We start from the raw sequence: 21106 nt of genomic DNA, 5'->3' as shown, positions 1-21106 counted from the left end.
GAAGCAAATGGATCACCGAAGGTGTTATAGGTCCCGGCCCACGTGTCAGCCATCCTGTGATTGGCCGTAGCTTTAATTTTGTGAGAACTACTGTACGCCATTTATATGGAGTTTAATAACACAAAAATCTCCAGATTTTTCATTCAAATCTCCAGATTTCTCAGAGACATGCTCAGAAAACGAGCAGATTTCTCTATAAAGTGAATCACATTTGCATCTCCTTCTGTGAAAGGTTGATTCCTGTATCCCATTTGAGCTTCCGTCACTGCTTCGATTATTTCTTGTACATTTTCAATGATGTCGAATCAAAATCCAGAGATCTCGCCCAAGTCAGACTATTAAAGGGATCTGCAGAGGGCGGCAACAATCATCCTTATTCATCGGCAAGTTGCTTAATTGGATTTGAGTTGTTATTACCGGTGTACGTCATGATGGGCCCTGCCGGATATATGCGGTAAATAAACAGCACAATCGTGAGGACCTCATATGATCAATCTTCTTTTCTTATTTCACCGATCACGAAAGCTATGTGGCAGCCACCTGTCATGTCCTACCTTACCTCCAGGGGCGTAGCGAGCGGGGGGGTGTGGGGGGGTGTCACACCCCCCCAATAATTTGGTCGCTGTCGGCAAATTTTGGGTCTGTCGGCAAAAGGAGAAAAGGGGAAGAGCGCGGAAGGGGAAAAAAGAAGGAAAGCTGAATAGAGAAAAGGAGAACGGGAGCTTCTTCCGTGCCAAATTTGACTTAAAATATGCACCAGATCGCATCTAAGGACGTTTCAAAACCAAAAAATTTCCCCTTTTCCCCCTCCCCTTAGACCCCTCCCCATTTCAGTCACCACTTCCAGATCCGTCGGCAAATCAAATTTGACTTTAAAATATGCACCAGATTGCATCTAAGGACGTTTCAAAACTAAAAATATTTTCCCTTTTTTCCCCTCCCCTTAGAACCCCTCCCCCATTTCAGTCACCACTTCCAGATCCGTCGGCAAACCAAATTTGACTTAAAATATGCACCAGATTTCATCTAAGGACGTTTCAAAACTAAAAAATTTCGAAAGGGGAGGGGGCGGCCCCCTCCCCTTAGACCCCTCCCCAGTGGCGGCGGAACCGGGGGGGCTCAGCCCCCCAATGAAAAAGTTGAGGGGGAAAATGCATGATAACCCCCCCCCCCCCAATATTTACCAAGGCTCCGAAACGTGCATCTGCCCATTTTTTAATGCATACTTGTCGATCTGTCCGATGCACACGTATACTATATAGGTGTATAATTAAATATGATAATTGATTGTCTGTATCATGCCTCATCGAATATTAGAGTTTTAAATAAGAGGGTAATAAGCAAAACGCTACACTCATCAACATTTGCGTTTACACTACGAGTACACGCAAGGCGTGGAACATGGCTTTATGTTTAAACGCAATCAATTATTAAACGAACAAAAACACAATATTAGCATTTCACCTGTACTGTATAGGGTACATGCATTCGTGACATGATGACAGTGCTAGGTCATAGAAATTTGTTTGCAACTGCACATGGTTTTGGAATTACCCATTTGTTGACATTAAGAAATACTTTCTGTTTTTTCTTATGACATTTATTTAATTCAGGGGCGTCGGAGCCGGTACACGCCGGACCAATATTCACGACGCAAAAAAAAAGAAAGTAGGACTAAAAAATGGAAAAAAAAAATCTCGGAGGTATATGTTTCAATAATTTTCAATAATGATGATGGCAAGTAGGCTAAATGTGACTACTCTGGCATGGCAGGGGTCTTGTTTTCAAGCTCGGGAAGTGCCATTTCCTGCAATCTGGGAGGCATATTTTCAAAATTTTCTCCATTACGCATGGTGGCGCGTAGCGTAGTTTGACCTACCAAACGTCCCCCGATAATTATGATAGTTTGGCCACACTCTGAACCGCCGTACCAATCAATAATAGCTTCCGACACCCTTAATTGTAATTATTGCATTTAATTGCAAGTAGTAATTTACTACACTCAAAAACGTCTTTGCGAGTACACGTCGAGTAATAGCTACTCTCTTAAAACACCATCGAATATACAGATTACAATGTTTTTACAGATTTTTACGTGCAATCTGAGAAATTGCAGGCTTGAGACCCATGTTTTAGGGCTGGGTATTCACAGCATAAAACATTCGGGAAGTGCCGTTTCCGGCCATCTGGAGGGTTTGAAAAACCCAACATTTTCTTGTACGCTCCGCGCCAACCGATGGTGGCGCTCCGCTTAGATAGTCTCCACATATTAGCCCCCCCCCCCAATAATTTTACCGTTCCGCAGCTCCTGCCCCTCCCCCATTTCAGTCATCACTTCCAGATCCGTCGGCAAATCAAATTGGACTTAAAATATGCACCAGATTGCATCTAAGGACTTTTCAAAACTAAAAAAAGGGGGACACCCCTCCCCTTAGACCCCTCCCCCATTTCAGTCACCACTTCCAGATCCGTCGGCAAATCAAATTCTCCACACCCCCCCAACAAAAACCCCTTCGCTACGCCCCTGCTTACCTCCACCTCTCCCACCCCTCTCTCCAACACACAACATTACTGACAAATGAGTTTTAGTTATGACCACAAGATTTTTCATTTCATTTTCGGGAGAATCTGATCATTTTCATCAAGTCCCATGCAATCGCTCTGATTTTCGTTCGTCACTTATAGGCGGTGGCCACAGTACAAGCGTTTCGCAATAAAATATGAAACGACTGCTAATGTCATTCTAAGGATAACCTCCGACCCTAGGCAGCAATTTGACATCTGCGTGGCATATCAAAACACCTGACTGGATACTTTTTAGTCCAAACTAATAGTTCTTGTCTTCTTCTCTATTTTTCAATTTCCTACCAACAGGTTGACAATGGATGTGCCCCAGCACGTCAGGCATCGTAAGTGTATGTAAATTTTTTCTCAATTTTTCTCGTACGCAGTACTTGCATGGTGGCTTCTTCGTTGGATGTGCAGTTTTGCAGTACAGTGGATCCCATGGATGCCGTTTTCAATGTAACGTTAGGCTAATTCAGTTCAGAAAACTTTGCTATGTTGTTGTACGTACAATGTACAGAACCGTGTCATGAGAACTGTAGCGGTGAACTGTCTGCGCTGTCACTTGTCAGTATCATTATCACTTTAAAGTTTAAGTTTAAGTGACAGTTTACCATGGTAACTAAATATATTCCTATTACCAGTCATTGGACCACAGTCATAATGGCTATTTACTTGAAGAAATTTTACATTTCACAGTTCATATTATCAAACAGTAAGGAGGGCATAGGGCATTTGTACAATCAAGCAAGAAAAAAGTAACACTCCAGTGGCACATTTGTAGGAATTCAATTGCTAACTGGTGAACAAATTCCTAAAAGCTGCCTACAGGAACTGCTTTAAAACTCCTTGTTATCGAAATGATATATACTTCACTTCAAGTACTGTACTACACCTGACATAGATCAATTTCCACATAAATAAATATTAAAACTTACTGTTGTAAAACAGTAGCATGGAGGTCCTACTGTAATTTATTTACATTAATAATTCAATGTCAGCAAAATATTAACTTTGATAGCATTGTACGGTCAATTGTTGCTCATGTGCAATGCTTTCACATTGTGAATGATTGATTTTTTGAGATGAACTACCTGCCAATTAATGAAAGACGCTATGATCACAGCTTTAAAATTAGTTCAGAGGAATTTGTAAACTGAGAGAACATTAAATCTTATGAACAATCTTAACAATTAAGTATGAAGGAAATTGCTCTGTTTACAGTACACATTTTCTCACAGCAAAGTTTGTCTACAACATTTTCAATTTTTGCTTGATTTGTGGTGATGTTCTTTGTGCGTGCTTATGCATGTTTTGAATATGATTCAATTGTTCTTGTTCCTTGTTGTGGGAACATACGAGATGGACGAAGTTGCGACCCAAATGAAATTGGGACCACTCATTGAATCTTTCAGTCTGTAGTGAAACATGTCATACAGGTATCTAGAAGAGCATTGGTACAGGTATTACTATGCTTGCTTTATATTGTACATACAAAACTGCTATACTGTACATCTTTATAGCAATTTGCCATATTGTATAACATGTTGCAGTGCTATACTGTACTGGATAAAGTATTCCTTGGCATTGTAGCTACATTTTAGGTTTAATTATGACAATAAAAATTTAGTTACATACCTGTACCCGTACAGGTCTACTAAATTATTCCACGTTTGTTCTATTTAAAATTCTGTACCGGACTACACATATATGCGTTCTACTATATAGTAGCTGTATCTTGCATTTAGGTTTTAAAACACAGTAATCATAGTTAGAGAAAATAGGAAATTAGGAAGTTAGCTTCCCAGACCTAATGCAACTGTATGTATGTATACTGTAATGTATGTTAGATCCTCCTGCTAGCAGGAACTCGCGAAGAAGCCATTATTGGCTTATTAAAACCACAAGCTGACTGAAGTCAGTCTCTTAGATCATATTAACGTCCATGATTATAAATTGTCAACAACTCTGTAACTGGACGACATACATTAATCTTGGAGTGACTCAAACTCGGGACCTTATGATTGAAAGGCACAGGCGTTAACCACTGAGCTAACACTCCTGTCAAACTGAGCTACATTAACACTTTGTCAAACTTGCTGGAACAATATTTTCATATTACCCATAGTTTCCATAGCTTTTTAATAGCAGAATGAGTAGAATATTGCTGGACACGTACAGTATGTAGTTTACAGCAATCTCGTGCTGTTACAGTATCACTTCCTCTAAGACTGACCTGAACTGTACTGTACACCATAGCATGATAGATTTTAAGTATTGTTTGTCAAGTTAATTAGTCTACCCTCTGTTCAAGTGTAGGAATATTTTATTTAAATTAAATGGTCAGAAATTGCCAGCTGTGTGTGTGACTGTCTCCCCACATAATCCATGTAATTGACAAATGGACTTGTTCAGATATCTGTGCAGATTACATGGCTTGTTAGAACTGACGGTAGTGATGACAAATTATCATCATACATGTCAAGTGAAGTTCACTGTTCAGCCCCTTTTGTAAGAGAGCCCTTGCCAAACAATTACGTAATTTATGTAGTTATTGTGTTACTCTTTTGCACCAAATTTTAATGTGTTGAGTATTAATCCATGTCATCTTTATTGTGTCTTGTCCCCTACCCTATACATCTGTACATTACAGACCGTCATACTCATGTAGAAAACTACCATAAAAAGAAAATTGATAAAGAGAATGCTTTATTGAGTCCTAGATTGCAAGTTTTAAGAGCAGCTGACACCATTTTAGATTGAAGTATGGTTCAAGAGTACATCAGCAACCATGCAAGTAATGCAACTATGTTTCAAATGCACAGCTACATTAATAATACCATACATATGCACAGTATATGGTGTTGTTGGACATCACTTCAGTGCTTACTTTGGTGGTATGCAGAAATAATGATACTCATTTCATGCACTTTACTCACTTAGAAAAGAAAATGGAAAAATGGGTACATGCCTTCATTACATCGATGTACTGTAGCTACTGGCTTCTTTGCTATTTAAGATTGTATATCCTGATTACAAAATTTTCCTTCTTTAGATATCAAGAAATTATATCTGATTTAAAATTGAAATGGTAATAGTCATCATTTCCTTTCACATCACAGATGGACTGTTATGTGCCTGTGGCATATAGGCTTCACAGTATGTTACAGTACAGTACATGTGGTGTCATATCTAACATATTTACAAAATTACATCATGTGATATTGTCATATAGCATCAAAGACTGTTTAAACATAGTTTGCAACTCCATAATTCAATACCACTATTTACTGCACCAGTATAGTAATGAGTAATTAAATGCATGCCATATATTCACAACATGCACTGTGTGTATTTTACTTGGTTCTTGCCTTCCCTCTCTGTACACAACTGCACCTCTCTCACTTGTAACCATGTACAGTAGAATTGTCCCAGTCCCACCCAAATAGTAGGCCTGGACAGGAAAGGCATGGACAGGATTAAATACAGATTGGACCTATGTGCCTATCGTGTACAGTACTTGTATTAAGTGTGGAACTGGGAAATTAATGTTGTTAGACATATTGTAGAGTAACTTTGGGGAATCATCACCAATAGAAATAACACAATAAACCAATTTATGGATTATTCCTTTGGTGACGTTTATGGAAATATGAACAGTTTGCTTCATAATTCGCGAGTTCCTGCTTGCGGGAAGATCACATATACATACATACATTTGTTGCATGTAGAACAGGTCTCAGTTTAGTTTCCCTCTTTTATGCAAGTAAATACACACTAGTGCAGTTTAAATGGCATACGGTAAACCATACAGTATGTATACTATATGTATGATACCTAAAGTATATATGTATACTGTATGGTTTATGGAAAAAAAAATGAAAAAAAGCACAAGATTATATGATGTGACTTGATGACGTACTGTAACTAAATGTATTTGCCGTAGTCACAAAACTGACAAAAGTATGTTCAACTTTCTTTGCAATAGATCCTACCAGGGTATCTTTGAGAATGTTTATCTTTGAACAATTTGTAGGTAGAATTTTGTTTTCTTGATTTGAACTTGTTCACAACTGATCTTGTATGTTCTGGCAAATATTGCTGCATATGCATTGTGCAAAATTTAACCCTGTATTCGGTGCAGACAAACTGGAAAATATAAGGAAGAGAAATTAATGTACTGTGGGTCTAACATACACACAGTAAATTCTGTATCCAGTGTGGCCTTGTACAGTAAGCACTTCACTGTACAGACTGTTACTATCAATGTGTAGAGCCTCTCTGTGTAGCCTACAGTTTGTACTGCCAAACAGTCTGTAGACTTGTGTAAGAAAAGTTTGTTAGGATCGTGAATTTGGGAGAGTGTGGACAATATACACCAGCATGTCGTAGCATCAAAATTATTTAATTATACTCTCTGTGTTATACATGTACTCTGTATTAATGAAATTCACCCATGCACAGTAAACCCTTTCACTGATATTTTCTGTAATTTTGAATGAAATTTGCAAATGTTTTACTTTTTCCCATTTCTTTTTTTTTGACTATTAATTTTTGACTGTGTGTATCCTGAAAAGTATTTCTTGTGGTGACAGGTTTTATTGATTTCCTCTAAACATGCTATATACTATACCTGTACATGTATGCAGTATATATTCTTGAGCCTTTGTATGCTAGGCACATTCCAGTGCTATTCTGCATTTATTCACTGTTTTAACCATATGTTAACAGTTGAAAATTAGATGTTCCTTTTTCCATATTTTGTTCATTCTCTTTAATATCAAACGGGTTTAAACTGTCTCCAGGAGGGAATTTCACTTTCAAATAACAGCTTTGTCGTTAAAATTTTACTATTTAAGTCTATGAATAAGACATTTCCTAGTCATTTAACTTTGATGAAAACTGGGAAACAAACTATTATTTTACTTAATGTTTACAAAACATGTTTTACACATGCAGGTGTTTCCCCCTCCCCCACCCCCACCCCACCCCCACCCCCCAAAAAACAGAATCTTCAATTCTGTTTAATAAATAGTCTTAAACACCAGCTCTTATTCCCCTCATTTCCTGAGAAATGTAAGATATTTGCTTGCTTGTAAGTTTCAAATGCTGGCCACCCTATTAAAGCAGCAGAAATGTTCTCTTTTTTGAAACAGCCAACTCATTCTTTAAATATTAAACAAAGTTTTAGGTTTAAACTAAAAATTTAGCACAGTCAGAGATAAATTAAAATACTGATTCTCAAGTTATAGAAATTGCATAAGCAGCCTCAATGTTCCTTTAAATAAGTATATTGTTCTTGTTTCATTTTTTTTTCTTTCTTTCCTATCTATTTTCTTTTCATTTGTGCATTGTAACAGCTAATAAGGGCCATCAAAGAAAGCCAAAAGGTAGACCCCAGCCTGGTCCAGCCCCCTTATTTGATGATACAAGTAATGCAGGTGGCATGGCCGTTGGCGGGAATATGTACGGTGGACCACCACCGCCAAATCAGGGTTATCCAGGGGGACAATTCATGAACGACCCAATGGCTAACGTGGCAATGCAGTATGGAGCACAGCTGGCAGACCATGGAAAGGATGTCATGGAAAAACAGGTACAAAAAAAGAGCAATCCAATATAGTACATGGTGTGTTTATTTTTAAATATCTAATTTGTAGAACCCACATAGCAAAGTCCCATTGTAGTGCAGCGAATTAATTAACAGATGGTATTAATGAATTTACAGATGGTCTTCAGTACCAGCTTTCATTCTGTGATAATGGATTCAATAGAAATGTGCTGCTGTACATGTGTAAATATGGTTTAATTAGAAAAGTAATATGAATCACCACAATATTGTTACATTGGTATCAATGCAGTGATCAATCTCATAGTTTTTCTTGTAACATCACCTTTGTGTTATTATTTAAGTTTTTGGACATTATGTATTATAAATTTAACTTGTGTCTATTTCAAATCGATGGGAATACTTTTGTTGTGTGTGCTTTGTATTTCATGACAGTCTAAAGAAATATAATGCAGTCTTATGCAGGGAATAATTTATCCCAGTATCCAATCGCAAAATGCTAGAGAAATTGGTCATGTATTGTTGATAGATCTATGCAAGTCCAAAGCTGTACAGTATATTGCAATTTGTCTTAACACAGGAACCATATTTATAAGACAAATATGAGACTAATTTCAGTGCCTTCAAAACTGCTAGACAAAATTCTTCCTTGTACTCCTTAGGTGTTTTCACTGCAATTATTACATTACTTGGTATGCTTTAGAGCTACTATTGGAGGTTTTCTTGCTTAGTATCGAAGGCTTTTGTCGTAATTGAGTAGACAAAATTTCCAATTGGATGAATTCACTAATGCTTGCGTCAGTCAGTGAAAGCTGTTTCCATGTAGATCTCTGATCCCATAATCTCATACACTTTGAGTTGCCATTTGAACACTCGATGCATCAGTGACATATGCATCACTATTGTAACTCAAAGAACATTTCTGTACTTCTATGTTTAAAGTTTCCCTGAAAATGGACAGCCATCCCTGGAAACAAATGTTTCATCTCATGTTTTATAACTAAGACTCTGTCTCTTTAAATCAGGTGGAGAGGTTCCTCTCTGTGAGCAAGTTAAAGTACTACTTTGCTGTCGACACAGCATACGTTGGCAAGAAGCTAGCTATTTTGTTGTTTCCATTTGGCCATACGGTAAGTATATATTTCTATTAATTGCTTTGAATTAGGGATGTTTATCAAATATTTATGAAGGTAGAGGGAAGGGAGATTAGGAGGGAGAGTGGGACTAAGTAGGAGCATAGTAATGAGGAGTTTCAAATAGAAGTATAAACAAAAAATTGGTAAATTGATCATCTTCAAGAGATATATACTGATTGTGACATGAATGAACCGACTGTAAACTTGATCCTAAGCCATCTTCATTTCATAAATTCAGGCCAGCACTGTATGTGTTATCATTGGTCATACTATAAACTGGTGCAGCCCATCATGTTGAAAAGAGTCTTGCTTAGTTACCATACAATATTAGTTAATTCCTATAAGCCTGTAATTACCATTTTTCAAGATTTCCAAAGAATAGCTAAAAGGCAAAGGCAAATATTTTAGGAAGTCCCAAAATGATGGTCTATGGGATTGGCCAGACATACAGTATAAAAAGTCTCATTGCAAAGAGCAGTTTTTTGGTTATGATTATTTGGGAGAGCCCAAAAGTTTATAATTGCAGTAACTCCACAACCATAAATTGGATTGTATCCAAACTTAGAATACAGTTGTTGGTGAATACAGTAGCTGGTACATATAGGCCTACTTGTTTTTGGGCCCATCAATTGGACTTTGGGACACATTCTCTGGGCCCAAAATTGTGGGGCCCAATCATTTTGGGGACCATTTGGGCCCACATAATTTTGAGAGGCAAATATACTTTTCATTCAGTTTGTTTGGACCCAATCTTTCGGGACCATGAAGGTGGAAAATTTTAACCCTATTGAAATTGGTAGAGGTCAAAGGTCACATAAGGTCCACAGAAGTGAAAGTCTAAAAACCCCTAAAACACAACAACTCCAAATTAAAGCTACAATTATTCTGTGAATTCTCCAACATTGGTATGATTTTCTTTTTGCAAACATAGTATGGTCAAGTTCAGTTTAGTTTTGTGAATATTAGTCGCTACATATAGGACTTGTATAAAACATACCATCATCCAGGAAATGAAATCTGCTTTTAGAGTGTTGCTTTAGACCTGCACTGAAACTGTGGTTATCAGTTTTCACCCTCTTGAGCTTCATGGAGCCAACAGGTTTTTTCAAATGGGCAAAAATTGCGTCAATGCATCAACCGGTTAATTCAGATTAGCTCAAAATTGGCCATTTCTTTGTGATTTGTACAGTACTACACAACTTTTGCTTTGTCTATATTTCACATAAAAAAACTGTTATTTCTGGATATTGAAACGTTTTGGATTAAAATTCTATACTGTAAAATCCTTACCAGTGAATGAAATGGTTCATGCCACATGGGGGGTGCTACAAATAAGAGGTGGAAATCTCTGATCTTTTCTGGTTCTCACTTAATTCTTGGACAAATTTAACTCACTTGCTCTACATAAGTCAGGTAGTTATTTTGAATTTTGAGCAAATTGTATGGCAAATAATCACAAGCCCAACTGGCTTTCTGGTTATACTATGCCATTAAATAGACTGAAACCTTGTGAACATGATAACTGATTCATGGTACCTTCCTTTATATCTTACTGAATTAGTCAATCCATAATCTCCTCTCCAGTTTGGTGTGCACAAGTTACTGTATATGCATATTAACATGTATCGCTTACCACACTATGAATATGTTAGGCACCGTAACCACTAAACATTTTCATTTTCTGATATACTGACTTATTTATTCCTCATTGCTCAGGCTAGGCCTGAGAAATGTTTGGTTAGTTTAAAGAACTTACAGGACTTAAATAATTGAAACATCTATCAAATTATAACATGTTAAAATATTTGGACAAATAAAGTTAACCTTGAATGAGGTATACTCAACATCGGCTGCAAGGAATATAATACGTCCAGGCATGGAGATAAAACCTCCATGGTCCAGGGAAGAGACCGTCCTTTCAAGTGCTCTCTGTATAAAATTAAGGTGGACTGTTTGTTGATCTTTGTGTTAAATTTGATTTCATGTTGAATTTTATTTAACGTGTAATATATTTCTTTCTTCAGGAATGGTCCATCAAGTACAACCAAGATGAACCAGTTGCTCCCAGATTTGAGGTCAATGCCCCCGACCTGTATATACCAGTCATGGCCTTTGTTACTTACGTACTCCTGGCTGGTGTTTGCTTGGGAAAACAAGACAGGTATACGAAGCCTCAGTCTGATCAAACCAAGAACTGAAATAGACATGTCTTCTTTAAAGCAGCATATTGCGTTTGGTCGCCGTTTTCTACTTTTTTGACATGTCCATTTAGTTTTTTACATATATCAATCATAAAACAGCAAACTAAGATATTAGCCAAGTTTTTCCCTGCCAACAACGTTAATTGGCGAGTAATTAAGGATATTTGCAGATAATGAGAATAGTGTCCACGACAAATTCCACATTTAAAATGAATCGCATACAGTTCCCCCAAACCCACTAGTTTGAATTCAACCAATCAGAGATGTAGGTTTAGTTATGAGCCGTTGCTAAAAATAGATTCAAGACTGTGCGTTGGTACAACCATGGAACTCCTTGGAACAACTGCCATATAGACTGTACACAAATCATACATGGTGTTGTGTTACGTTTTGGTCAATGATGTTCATAGTGTTTAAATATTCATATTATGGGCGAGGTTTATTGGGATCCCAATGGAAAATATCTTGGAGAAAAACAAAGTTGAAAGTTGCAAATTTTTTTACTTTTATGCCACCATTGGAAGTAAGATTTAAATAGATAAGCTAGTTATGTATGTCGTTATGGCATAGTGGAGTCAGTGAAAAATGCTGCTTTAATTACTTTAGGAACAGCATATGGGAATAACACATCCTGACTGAGCCTGTAGAATATATAGCCTAAGGAGATAAAGGATCACAATACCCATTAAAAATTGGTCAGTTTTTGGAAAATTCTTATTGGTTTAAAGCCATATTGGTCACTTTAAATATGCCACCTGTAGACATGCACTGAACGAGGCATGCAGGTCAGATCCCTGCTTTATTTGACTAATTATTTTTATTGGTAGTAGTATTATTAATATTAATATTTTTATTAAAATCACAATTATTACATTAAGTATCATTTAAATAAAACTTGTAAGCAGTGAAATGCTGAAAGTTGTTTATGCAGATATTGCTTGGTGGTGCAGCAACACGACAATTTACATGAATAGGAGGCAACCACATCGAAAGGGCAATTGGTTTAGTTATTTTACTGATAAGACTAATGAAAAAGCTATTCATATGTACACAACCATTGTACCTTAAAAATGGAAGGTAATTTGTATTACTTGGTAATTTAAAGAGGCTAGCTATCTGTACACTTTGAATCTTCAGCACTCCACTTTCCAATTTGGTCAATATTTTTCAACAAATGCATACATGCAAACATGTAAACGTATCCTCTCCATCCCACAAACAGCTCACACTATGCTTTAGAAATTGTGAGCAATGCATTCTCAGAAGTTTATGAAATGTGGGGTGGATGGCTTCTTAAAACAAACAAATTTGACAGTATTGTGCATTTGATACATAGTTCCAAGAGGTGCATCAACAACATCCACATGTAGGAAGAGGATTCAGTTAGATTGTGGGTTATTGTTTTAAGCCAATTGTTTTTACTGCGAGATGATCATGTTTCTGGTGTTTATCTTTTCAGATTCACACCTGAGGTGCTGGGAATGCAAGCCAGTTCTGCCTTAGTGTGGCTCATCATTGAAGTACTAGCAATCCTCCTTACAACCTATATCACAAATATTCACACAGCACTTAGAAAACTGGATTTAATTGCCTTCTGTGGCTATAAATATGTCGGGTGAGATAATATATTGAAATTTTTTAAGTTTATCATGTATACCTCTACTAATAAAAGTCAACAGTTGGTGAGGTTGGTATGGTATAAGATGAAATCAGTTTGTTTATACTCTGCTGTCAAATGCCAACCAGAGAGTTTTCAACCTTGATTACATTATTTGCAATGGAATTGAGTGACATATAGGAATAGAGTTTTGCATGACTTTGCTTATTATTCAGGTTACATAGTTTGAGATTTATATAAAATTGGATAGAGAAGGCAAATGCACCCCAAGTGTCATCGTCCTATGGAATGTAGATGTTAACGAATGCCTCGCACACTCATCTATTGCAGGATAGAATTATTCCATTGCAACGATTCCTCAACTTCTTGCTTTTGCTTCACATGGAAGGTTTGAGGAGGTTGATGATTTGTAAAGTGTTTGTTTAAGCATGATTTCTAAAAGTCTAAATGAAATTTACCTCCTTTTCTCTTTAGGATGATAGTCTGCTTACTCGCCAGTATTTTGTTTTCATCTGGTGGCTACCACCTTGCTGTTTTGTATACCAGTGTTTCAATAGTGTTTTTCTTGGTAAGTTTACCATGTTTTCATGTTTATCATGTGTCCATTCATGTAAAGCTATGTTTGTTAATCCCACCAATGTTTGTAAAATTTAGTAAGTTCTTTTATTCAACGGTGTTGGTTGATATGCATATCTAGTTCCATTCCTGAGATCAAGGACTGAACTCCCAGCCTAACAGCGACGACAACTATTGCCGACTATTGCAACCAGCAAAGACCTGACTACAAAGACTTTGTGAAGTAGGCAAATGATAGGGGGAGAGGGGGAAGGGCAGTAGTAGCTCAGTGTGTAGGACTTGACAATAATTTAATTTATTTCCAAATTTATCATGATCATTAAAGGTATACTACTGAGGGCCCCTTTAAAACAGCCTACAAAATGCATGCTAACTTGCTATGTAGGCCAATATATTTGGTGTGCATTGGTATGAGTTCCACTACTACATTTATGTTACACAGCCTTGTAGGAACAATATGTCCATAGCCATGAAGGATAAATCTATATCATTCTTGAAGACTTCTATAGTTTTATACATAGCTCTTACACTTTTCAGGAGATTAGGAACCAACCTTTACATTTATGATAAGGAGGGTTTGAGGTAACCATTTATAAACCAAATCATTGGATCAAAGGAAAATCTATGGCAGGTCACGGTCAGTCTAATATCTCTGCATTAAGCTGTTTGGAGAATTGTTACTTAAAGCTTGCGATCTTCTATCCTAATTTGCTTTGTATGTATGTCTTAATCAATAATTGTCAGTGCTGCCAAAGACTATAGTGGTTCAAGCAGGGAGTTGCATAACAACTCTCTGGTTCAAGCAATAACTTGGAAGTAGATCAGATCTGCAGCATTGCTTCTTTAGTTCTTTTAGATGGCTCTTCTTGGTAAGAACATCTTTTATGTAAGTCAGTGAGATCTTTGTGGTGATGTCTCAGTAAAGTGAGAAACTGTTGATTATGTGACCATGACTGTACAAGACTTTCTGGAAATAAACATTATGAATGACATTTGAGTGTTACAGAGAATCATAACAAGTTACAATAATTTTTGTGCCTTCACAGCTTTATTCTACAACTTTCGATATTGCTATGTTGATTATCATAACTTAAATCCTTGAAGATTGAAATGACTCTTCCTCTGATTCTCAGGTTCGAAACTTGAAACTGCTCATTTTACCCGAATCTCCTACGGACGGGTTCGGACAAGGCAACAAGAGGCGGATGTATATACTGCTCTTCATCTCAGCAATTCAGCCGTTGTTTATTTACTGGTTGACCTTCCATTTGGCTTGATCCAGCAAGCTGACTCTAGACTGACTATGTCAGATTTCGTTCAGCTAAAACTGACGCTCTTCTAAGCAATGGCCAAGCTTAATATGAAGTATTTCTACAGTCATTTAACTTATGCTAACACGTCTGTGTGCTTTATTCAGTGAAGCTCACCACAAGCTTCTAGTTGACACTTTGATGCAACCAAGTAGCAAGTGGGAAAGGCCATTTCATGACAACATCTTATATTGTTGGGCATTTGATGGTCAAAGTATAAGCCTTCTTGACATTGAAGTAGGTACTTTTTAGGATCTTAAAGGTGAGTGTTAGGGTGCACCTAATTAAAGATGCCTATCATCATAAATTGATACTTGATTAAGTAAAGTGCATAGCACATTGAATGAGGAGGTAAGGTGGCACACATGCCTTAGCAGAGTAGTCTTTTAATCGGTACCATGCAGTAAATATAGACATGGTAGTAAACAAACTTAAATCCCTCAAGTTGTTAATAATATTAACCATAATATTTTCAAGGTTTATGGAGGAAGGAAGTAATAAATAAGACACAGTTACATCCAATGTGTGGAAACTAAAAGAAAATGACAGCAGGGATCATTTGCAGCAAAGGTGTGTATAATAAAATTATTATTACCAACTGATACATTAACCATCCCTATGTCTCTTCTTGAAAGTTTGAGTTAACCCTACCTTGCCATGAAACAGAAAAAGATATTATAGCATCTTGAGTACTCTTTTGAATAAATGACTCCTTGTTTTGTACCAGAAATGTCAGAAAAAGGATTCATTTTGTCTATTGAAACATCAAAGTGAAAACATTACCTTTGTTTCATAGTAGTTGGATATTGATTAACTTCTTTGTCTTCTTGGGGAGCAGGTTCATGTGCTGTTTCTCAAAATGTCAATCAGATGAGCAAAGTCGATCAAGCCACACAGTGTGTGCAGTATTGACAAGTAACAAAAGTATGTTACTTCGTTGTTGATCAATCCACACAGTGTGTGATATTGACAAGTATCAATATTATGTTACTTCTTGTTGATCAATTTATACAGTGTGTGGTATTTACAAGTAACAACATTATGTTATTTCTTGTGCCAGTTTACCATTTACAGTCATGGCATCATTTCATTTCTTCTTTTTTTTGGACATTCGTCTGACAGCTTGTATTTCGAGTCATTTCATGTAGTTACCTTTACCAGTTATTTTGTATGTGTGTCTCCACTTCTGTAATTGTTATTTAAAACTATCTGAATATTTGGCCTCTAAAGAAGATCCCGCTAGAATGAAAAAAAATGTTATACCATTTGCTATAGCTGTACCTGCACTATCTATACTATTACTAGGTAATCAGTTTGTTCAACAAGTGCTTTTTATCTCCTCCATTGAGAAACACTGCTAGACTGTGGAGTACTACTTATTTCTTTTGTGAGGTGTATTTTTTGGTTAGGAGAGGCTATCTCAGTGAACACACATTTACCTCTATTGCTGTAGTTGTCCTGTGTAGTTCTTTCAAATTATGGATGGGGAGGTTGGCTACAAGGATAAAGCTATTTGAGTTGGATTCATATCTAAGATATCTATTACATGTAATCATGTTGTAGCATGTTACCTGCAGGGTATATTTTCTGACATTTTCTTCTGTATTTAACAACTTTCATTTTAACTTGTGCAAGTAATACTAATACACATTTATGACAGGAGATATATCTAGCTCCTTTGTCTTGTTGACAATAAAAATTCTTATCTGGGAAGCTCAAGCTCTTTACGGTGGTTGACCTTTAAGGCTTGCTTTCATCCATTATCTTATTTACTCTCTGTCCCTTCTGGTGTGGTAGCTTTCTAGGTGATCATTTCTTGATGAGATTTTGATGGAATAAAGGTGAAGGAGTTGATCAGATTGACACAAAATTCAATAGTCAAATGCATGTAACATGTTTTACATGTCTATGCTTTGCAGGTTTCGACTGTATGACAAATACGAAAGACAATTGAAATGAAGTTATTTGACTAACTCTATAAAGAAAAGATAAGATAGATCCTTTCATCTTCTGTAATAGAAAGTTAACTTACCCTTACCACCATAGTTTTCCCCCGATAACTTATTTCTATATTCCATTTGCAAGTTTTTGCAAAGTGTAAGTTGTGAGCTAAAAGGTGTCACTAGACTGTTATTCATGTTGTTTGAATATGTCGCCGAACATTTGAGTCTAGGACCTGTTTCTTTTCCTTACTCTCCCTTTGTACTTCTCCCTTCCTTTCTTTTCTCTTCTTTTTCCCTTTTTTTTTGTTTGTTTGTTTGTTTTTTGGTGTTGTTTACTGAGACATTCAATGTCAGCTAAATTTTATTTAGAAAAAATAATAGCATATTGAATCAAGGTTGATATTTAAAAAACGTTTGCGCTTAAGTCGGCTATATATTGTCGAGGGTATTTGCAATCTGCAGTTTTCTTTTAAATTTACAGTTCAAACAGGAACATATCAAAGTTGTTGTTGAAGCTATTACTGAAATCAAAGTAAGCAGGTTGTACTTCAACCACCTGAGAAGGTGGTTTAATTGTTGATAATTTATTCATCTTGCACTTTAAGACATCCCTTTAAAGTCTTCTCCAATTATAAAATTAATCTACGCTAGCAAGGTAACATGGGTTGGATCATGGTCACAAAGACCAGTAAAAGCAGATTTTTATGAAGTTTGATTTGTAATAGCTGTTTCGTGGACTGTATCAAAATGCAGGCGAGTTTAAATTTTGTTCTGATTGAGAAAATTGCATGAAATGTTATAATAGGAAAATGGATTATATTTTTCTCAAAAGAAAGAATTTATTTAAACTGAATAATGACTAATACAAGAAAACCACATTTCTATTGTGACACCTTTATAAGCTGTAGAATATGTACACTTAATTAATCTGAGGCTGATGGAAATCTTTTCCTTATTGTAAACATTATACCTCCTTGACCGAGATGGGAAGATGGTTGGGAGGCCATGGATTGAGGGGGGGGGGGGGGGTGCAGACTTGGAGAAATTGGAAATGATTTGGGGAGGGAATGTTTAGAACTTTTGCAACTTTGAGTTGTGTTTATGTTAAGTCTTCACAGAACATTTTCATTTGGAGAAATTGGAAATGACATTCGGAGGGAATGTTTAGAAGTTTTCAATTTCAAGTTCTATTTAATGTTTAGTCTCCACAAAACATTTCTGATATAGTGAGCACCGATCTTTAAGGTTTACTTTCGAAGGATCGATTGCTATTGGTGAGATTATTTACATTTTCACTGTATGTTTGTTAAATTCCAGTTGGTGTTTATGGGTGCAGCAGCACACAATAAATCCACATGATACAAGCAGAAGTTGTACTGCCATCATTGCACATATATATATAATAAATGTTGCACTTCAACTTGCAAATAACTATCCAAGCTTCAAAGTTTATTTAAAAGTTGTTTTGTATAGTAATTTTTGCCGGCTTATGCAACAATACAGCATCAGAAACGAAACACGTAAATACACAGAGTTTTAAGGAAGTTGACAAGTTTTAAGGAAGTTGACAAGTTGTAAGTTTTGCAAGCTTAACATGGCGTGTTCTTATTGCAGTTATATCAGCATTCACCTTTTTTTTTCCTTTTTTTTTTTTGATGGTGAATTTAGTTGAAATTGTTTGCTTGGGATAAGGCACTAAATATGTTATCAATGGTAACTGTTGCATGGGGTCACATTTCTCTGGATAATTCATATTGGAACATATCATAGTGCTTTATAGTGTGCATGATTAAAGGTGTTTATTGGAAGGAGAGACTGTAAATGTGGACAGGTAATGTAAAGAATATGGAATTAAAGTAACAGCTTTGTAAAACGTGTTTCTTGAGAAGAACAATGTAAAATGTGTTTCTTGAGAAGAACAATGTTTCTGTTCTTTCGATTATTCGATTGTTAAACTCATGTTATAAATAAAAGCAATATTGATATACACTTTCATGTGTGTTACATTTCACTCATTTTTCTGTTGGATGTACATACACACCAGTAATTAACAAAATATCATGTTTAGAGATATTTGGGAGGAGACTTTAAATTTGAAGAAGGGGAAATATCTTTATAAACTTGCCCTTTTAAACAGTAGGTCTAGGAAACAAAACTGTACTATTCCCTTCCCCTCCCTCCTCCTCCCCCCCCCCTATCCTTCCCTTGTGAGCTGAAGAAGTTCTAGTACTGTAGATCAATGAAAATTTGTTCATACACAAGTGATATTCAGCCATGCACAAGAGAAATAGATTCAGGGTGGAAGTTGGATTCAGTGTCTACACTGAACATTTAAGCTTGAAAATTTGAAAACAAAAAGGTCAAAGGATTTTGATCCTACTGGCACTCTGACATCAGAGAATTACAAAATGAGAACCCCAGAGGTAACTTTAAACTTTGGATGACACCCAAATGGAACGAGAACTTTCTGAACCTGTTGGAGTGAGTTGTTCATCTCAAAGATCCCACTGAAGACTCGCCCCAAACCGGGTGCGGCCATCTGAAAAAGTTAACTTTCCATTGCTTTCAAATGACATTTTGTTTGTGTCGCTACAAAATGCAGACAGTACAGTAATGAAACGTGATACCTTGTTATCTTTAGCTGGACCTGAGATGTCCATCGCTATATAGTTTGTACACTGTGCTGTGGGTATTGACCGCAGCTGTATGTACTGACTGTAGACTAGTGTCTAATTACCGATAGTAGCAAGCTGTGTGTGTGCTTTTTTTTTGGGATCGATGGTGGTGTCTAAACATTTCTGTTACACCACATTCGAAACTAGGTCAGATTACCGGCTTTAGACGTTTCTTTTTGCGCGAGTCTTCACACCCTTTAATAAAAGCTAATGATGGTCACAAGTCGATTCTATTCTCCCATATATACATTCACCTGTTAATAATTAGTATGCCTAGTTGTAAAGGCATTGAAGACTCGCCCCAAACCGTGTGCCTCCCTCTGAAAAAAGGTAACTTTCAGTTGCTTGCAAGTGAAGTTTTTGCTTGTCGCTACAAAATGCAGACAGTAATGAAACGTGATACCTTGGTATCTTTTACCTGGGCCTGGGATGTCTATCGCTGCTATGTACACTGTGTTGTGGGTATTGAAACTAGGTCAGATAACAGGCATCAGTTGTTTCTTTTTGCGCGAATCTTCACTCCCTTTAATTTTCTTTGTAGGCAGCGTACTCGTACAGTACTCACAGTGCATATTACAACACAGTGGTTCCGATACGTTTTGTGATACACATGTGTAGAGCTGAACCCCGTCAGTCGGTCGATCGCGAAGAGACAACTGAACATCAGGCTTCTCTAGAAAATTTCTTGCCTACATATTTTGAATGACGTTGAAATTTTACTGGTAACATTGCTCTGCATTTAGTCAATTAATAATGAATGTTTAGAAAATGTATGAAAGTGTTTAGATGTGTTAACTTTTATCTCAGTTACTTTAATGAGTATGGTCCAGTTTTGCGAAGTTAAACGTAAAGCATACAGTATGCTAGGCGTACTATAGGACGTTCGGGTTGTTTATGCAGCCTAGGTCTAACATAGGCCTAGTTTATAACATGTTTGTGCAGCCAACGTCTATGATGAAAATGCTCCAGTTAGGCATTAAGGTTCCAAATCAATTTGCCACTGCAGTTTTCCTCCCCAGTTCTTTGGGAATGTTGTACTTCACAAAGTTTCTTCAAGGGCTCTTTTCAAATTACAGCAAGGTTGATTAACTAAGGCTGGCCTCAAATATGCCATGTTGTTCTGCTACTTTAGCATGCTAACTTGTTAAGCCTAATCTAGTTGATTTTCTAGATGTGTATGTAACTAACACCTGTGGTATTCGTGAAGTTAAAGGTGTGGGCCATCTAGGAAATTTATCAAGTACAGTAATGATTTCCCTTGGCCAATTAACCCCACAACAAAGGGGCAAATTATTTTACATACTTTCAGAATTTTGTTAAATATTTCAAGATATAGACAATAAGAATGTGGAGAAAACTTTAATGGTACAAGTAGAAGTTTTCACTTTGCAGTAATATAGGTAATGTGAAAATTTATCATGCTTGGGAGACGCTTAAATAACTTTCGTCTGTTTCTTAATTCAAATCAAACATAACATGTACTCACAAGTGAATGAAGGTTATAGTTTTATAG

At 36.6% G+C, this 21106-nt stretch overlaps 1 protein-coding gene across 2 annotated transcripts; it reads left to right on the top strand.

Moving 5' to 3' along the window:
• The first annotated feature begins 2738 nt into the window (after window positions 1-2738).
• On the top strand, window positions 2739-18907 carry LOC139971700 (protein YIF1B-A-like). Of its 2 annotated transcripts, none has more exons than XM_071978407.1 (7): window positions 2739-2915; window positions 7926-8161; window positions 9160-9264; window positions 11295-11431; window positions 12931-13086; window positions 13564-13657; window positions 14799-18907. In XM_071978407.1, the coding sequence occupies exons 1-7, from the start codon at window positions 2882-2884 to the stop codon at window positions 14940-14942; spliced, it is 906 nt and encodes a 301-aa protein (XP_071834508.1). In that variant the 5' UTR covers window positions 2739-2881; the 3' UTR covers window positions 14943-18907. The 2 variants fall into 2 exon arrangements, with proteins under 2 accessions (XP_071834508.1, XP_071834509.1); XM_071978408.1 differs by having other exon boundaries at window positions 2746-2909.
• The last annotated feature ends 2199 nt before the right edge of the window (window positions 18908-21106 follow it).

This window comes from Apostichopus japonicus, chromosome 8 (genome assembly GCF_037975245.1).
Source record: "Apostichopus japonicus isolate 1M-3 chromosome 8, ASM3797524v1, whole genome shotgun sequence".
NCBI classification, from domain to species: Eukaryota; Metazoa; Echinodermata; class Holothuroidea; order Aspidochirotida; family Stichopodidae; genus Apostichopus; species Apostichopus japonicus.
The sequence above is the reverse complement of the archived record's forward strand: the minus strand, read 5'-3'. Positions and strand labels throughout refer to the sequence as shown.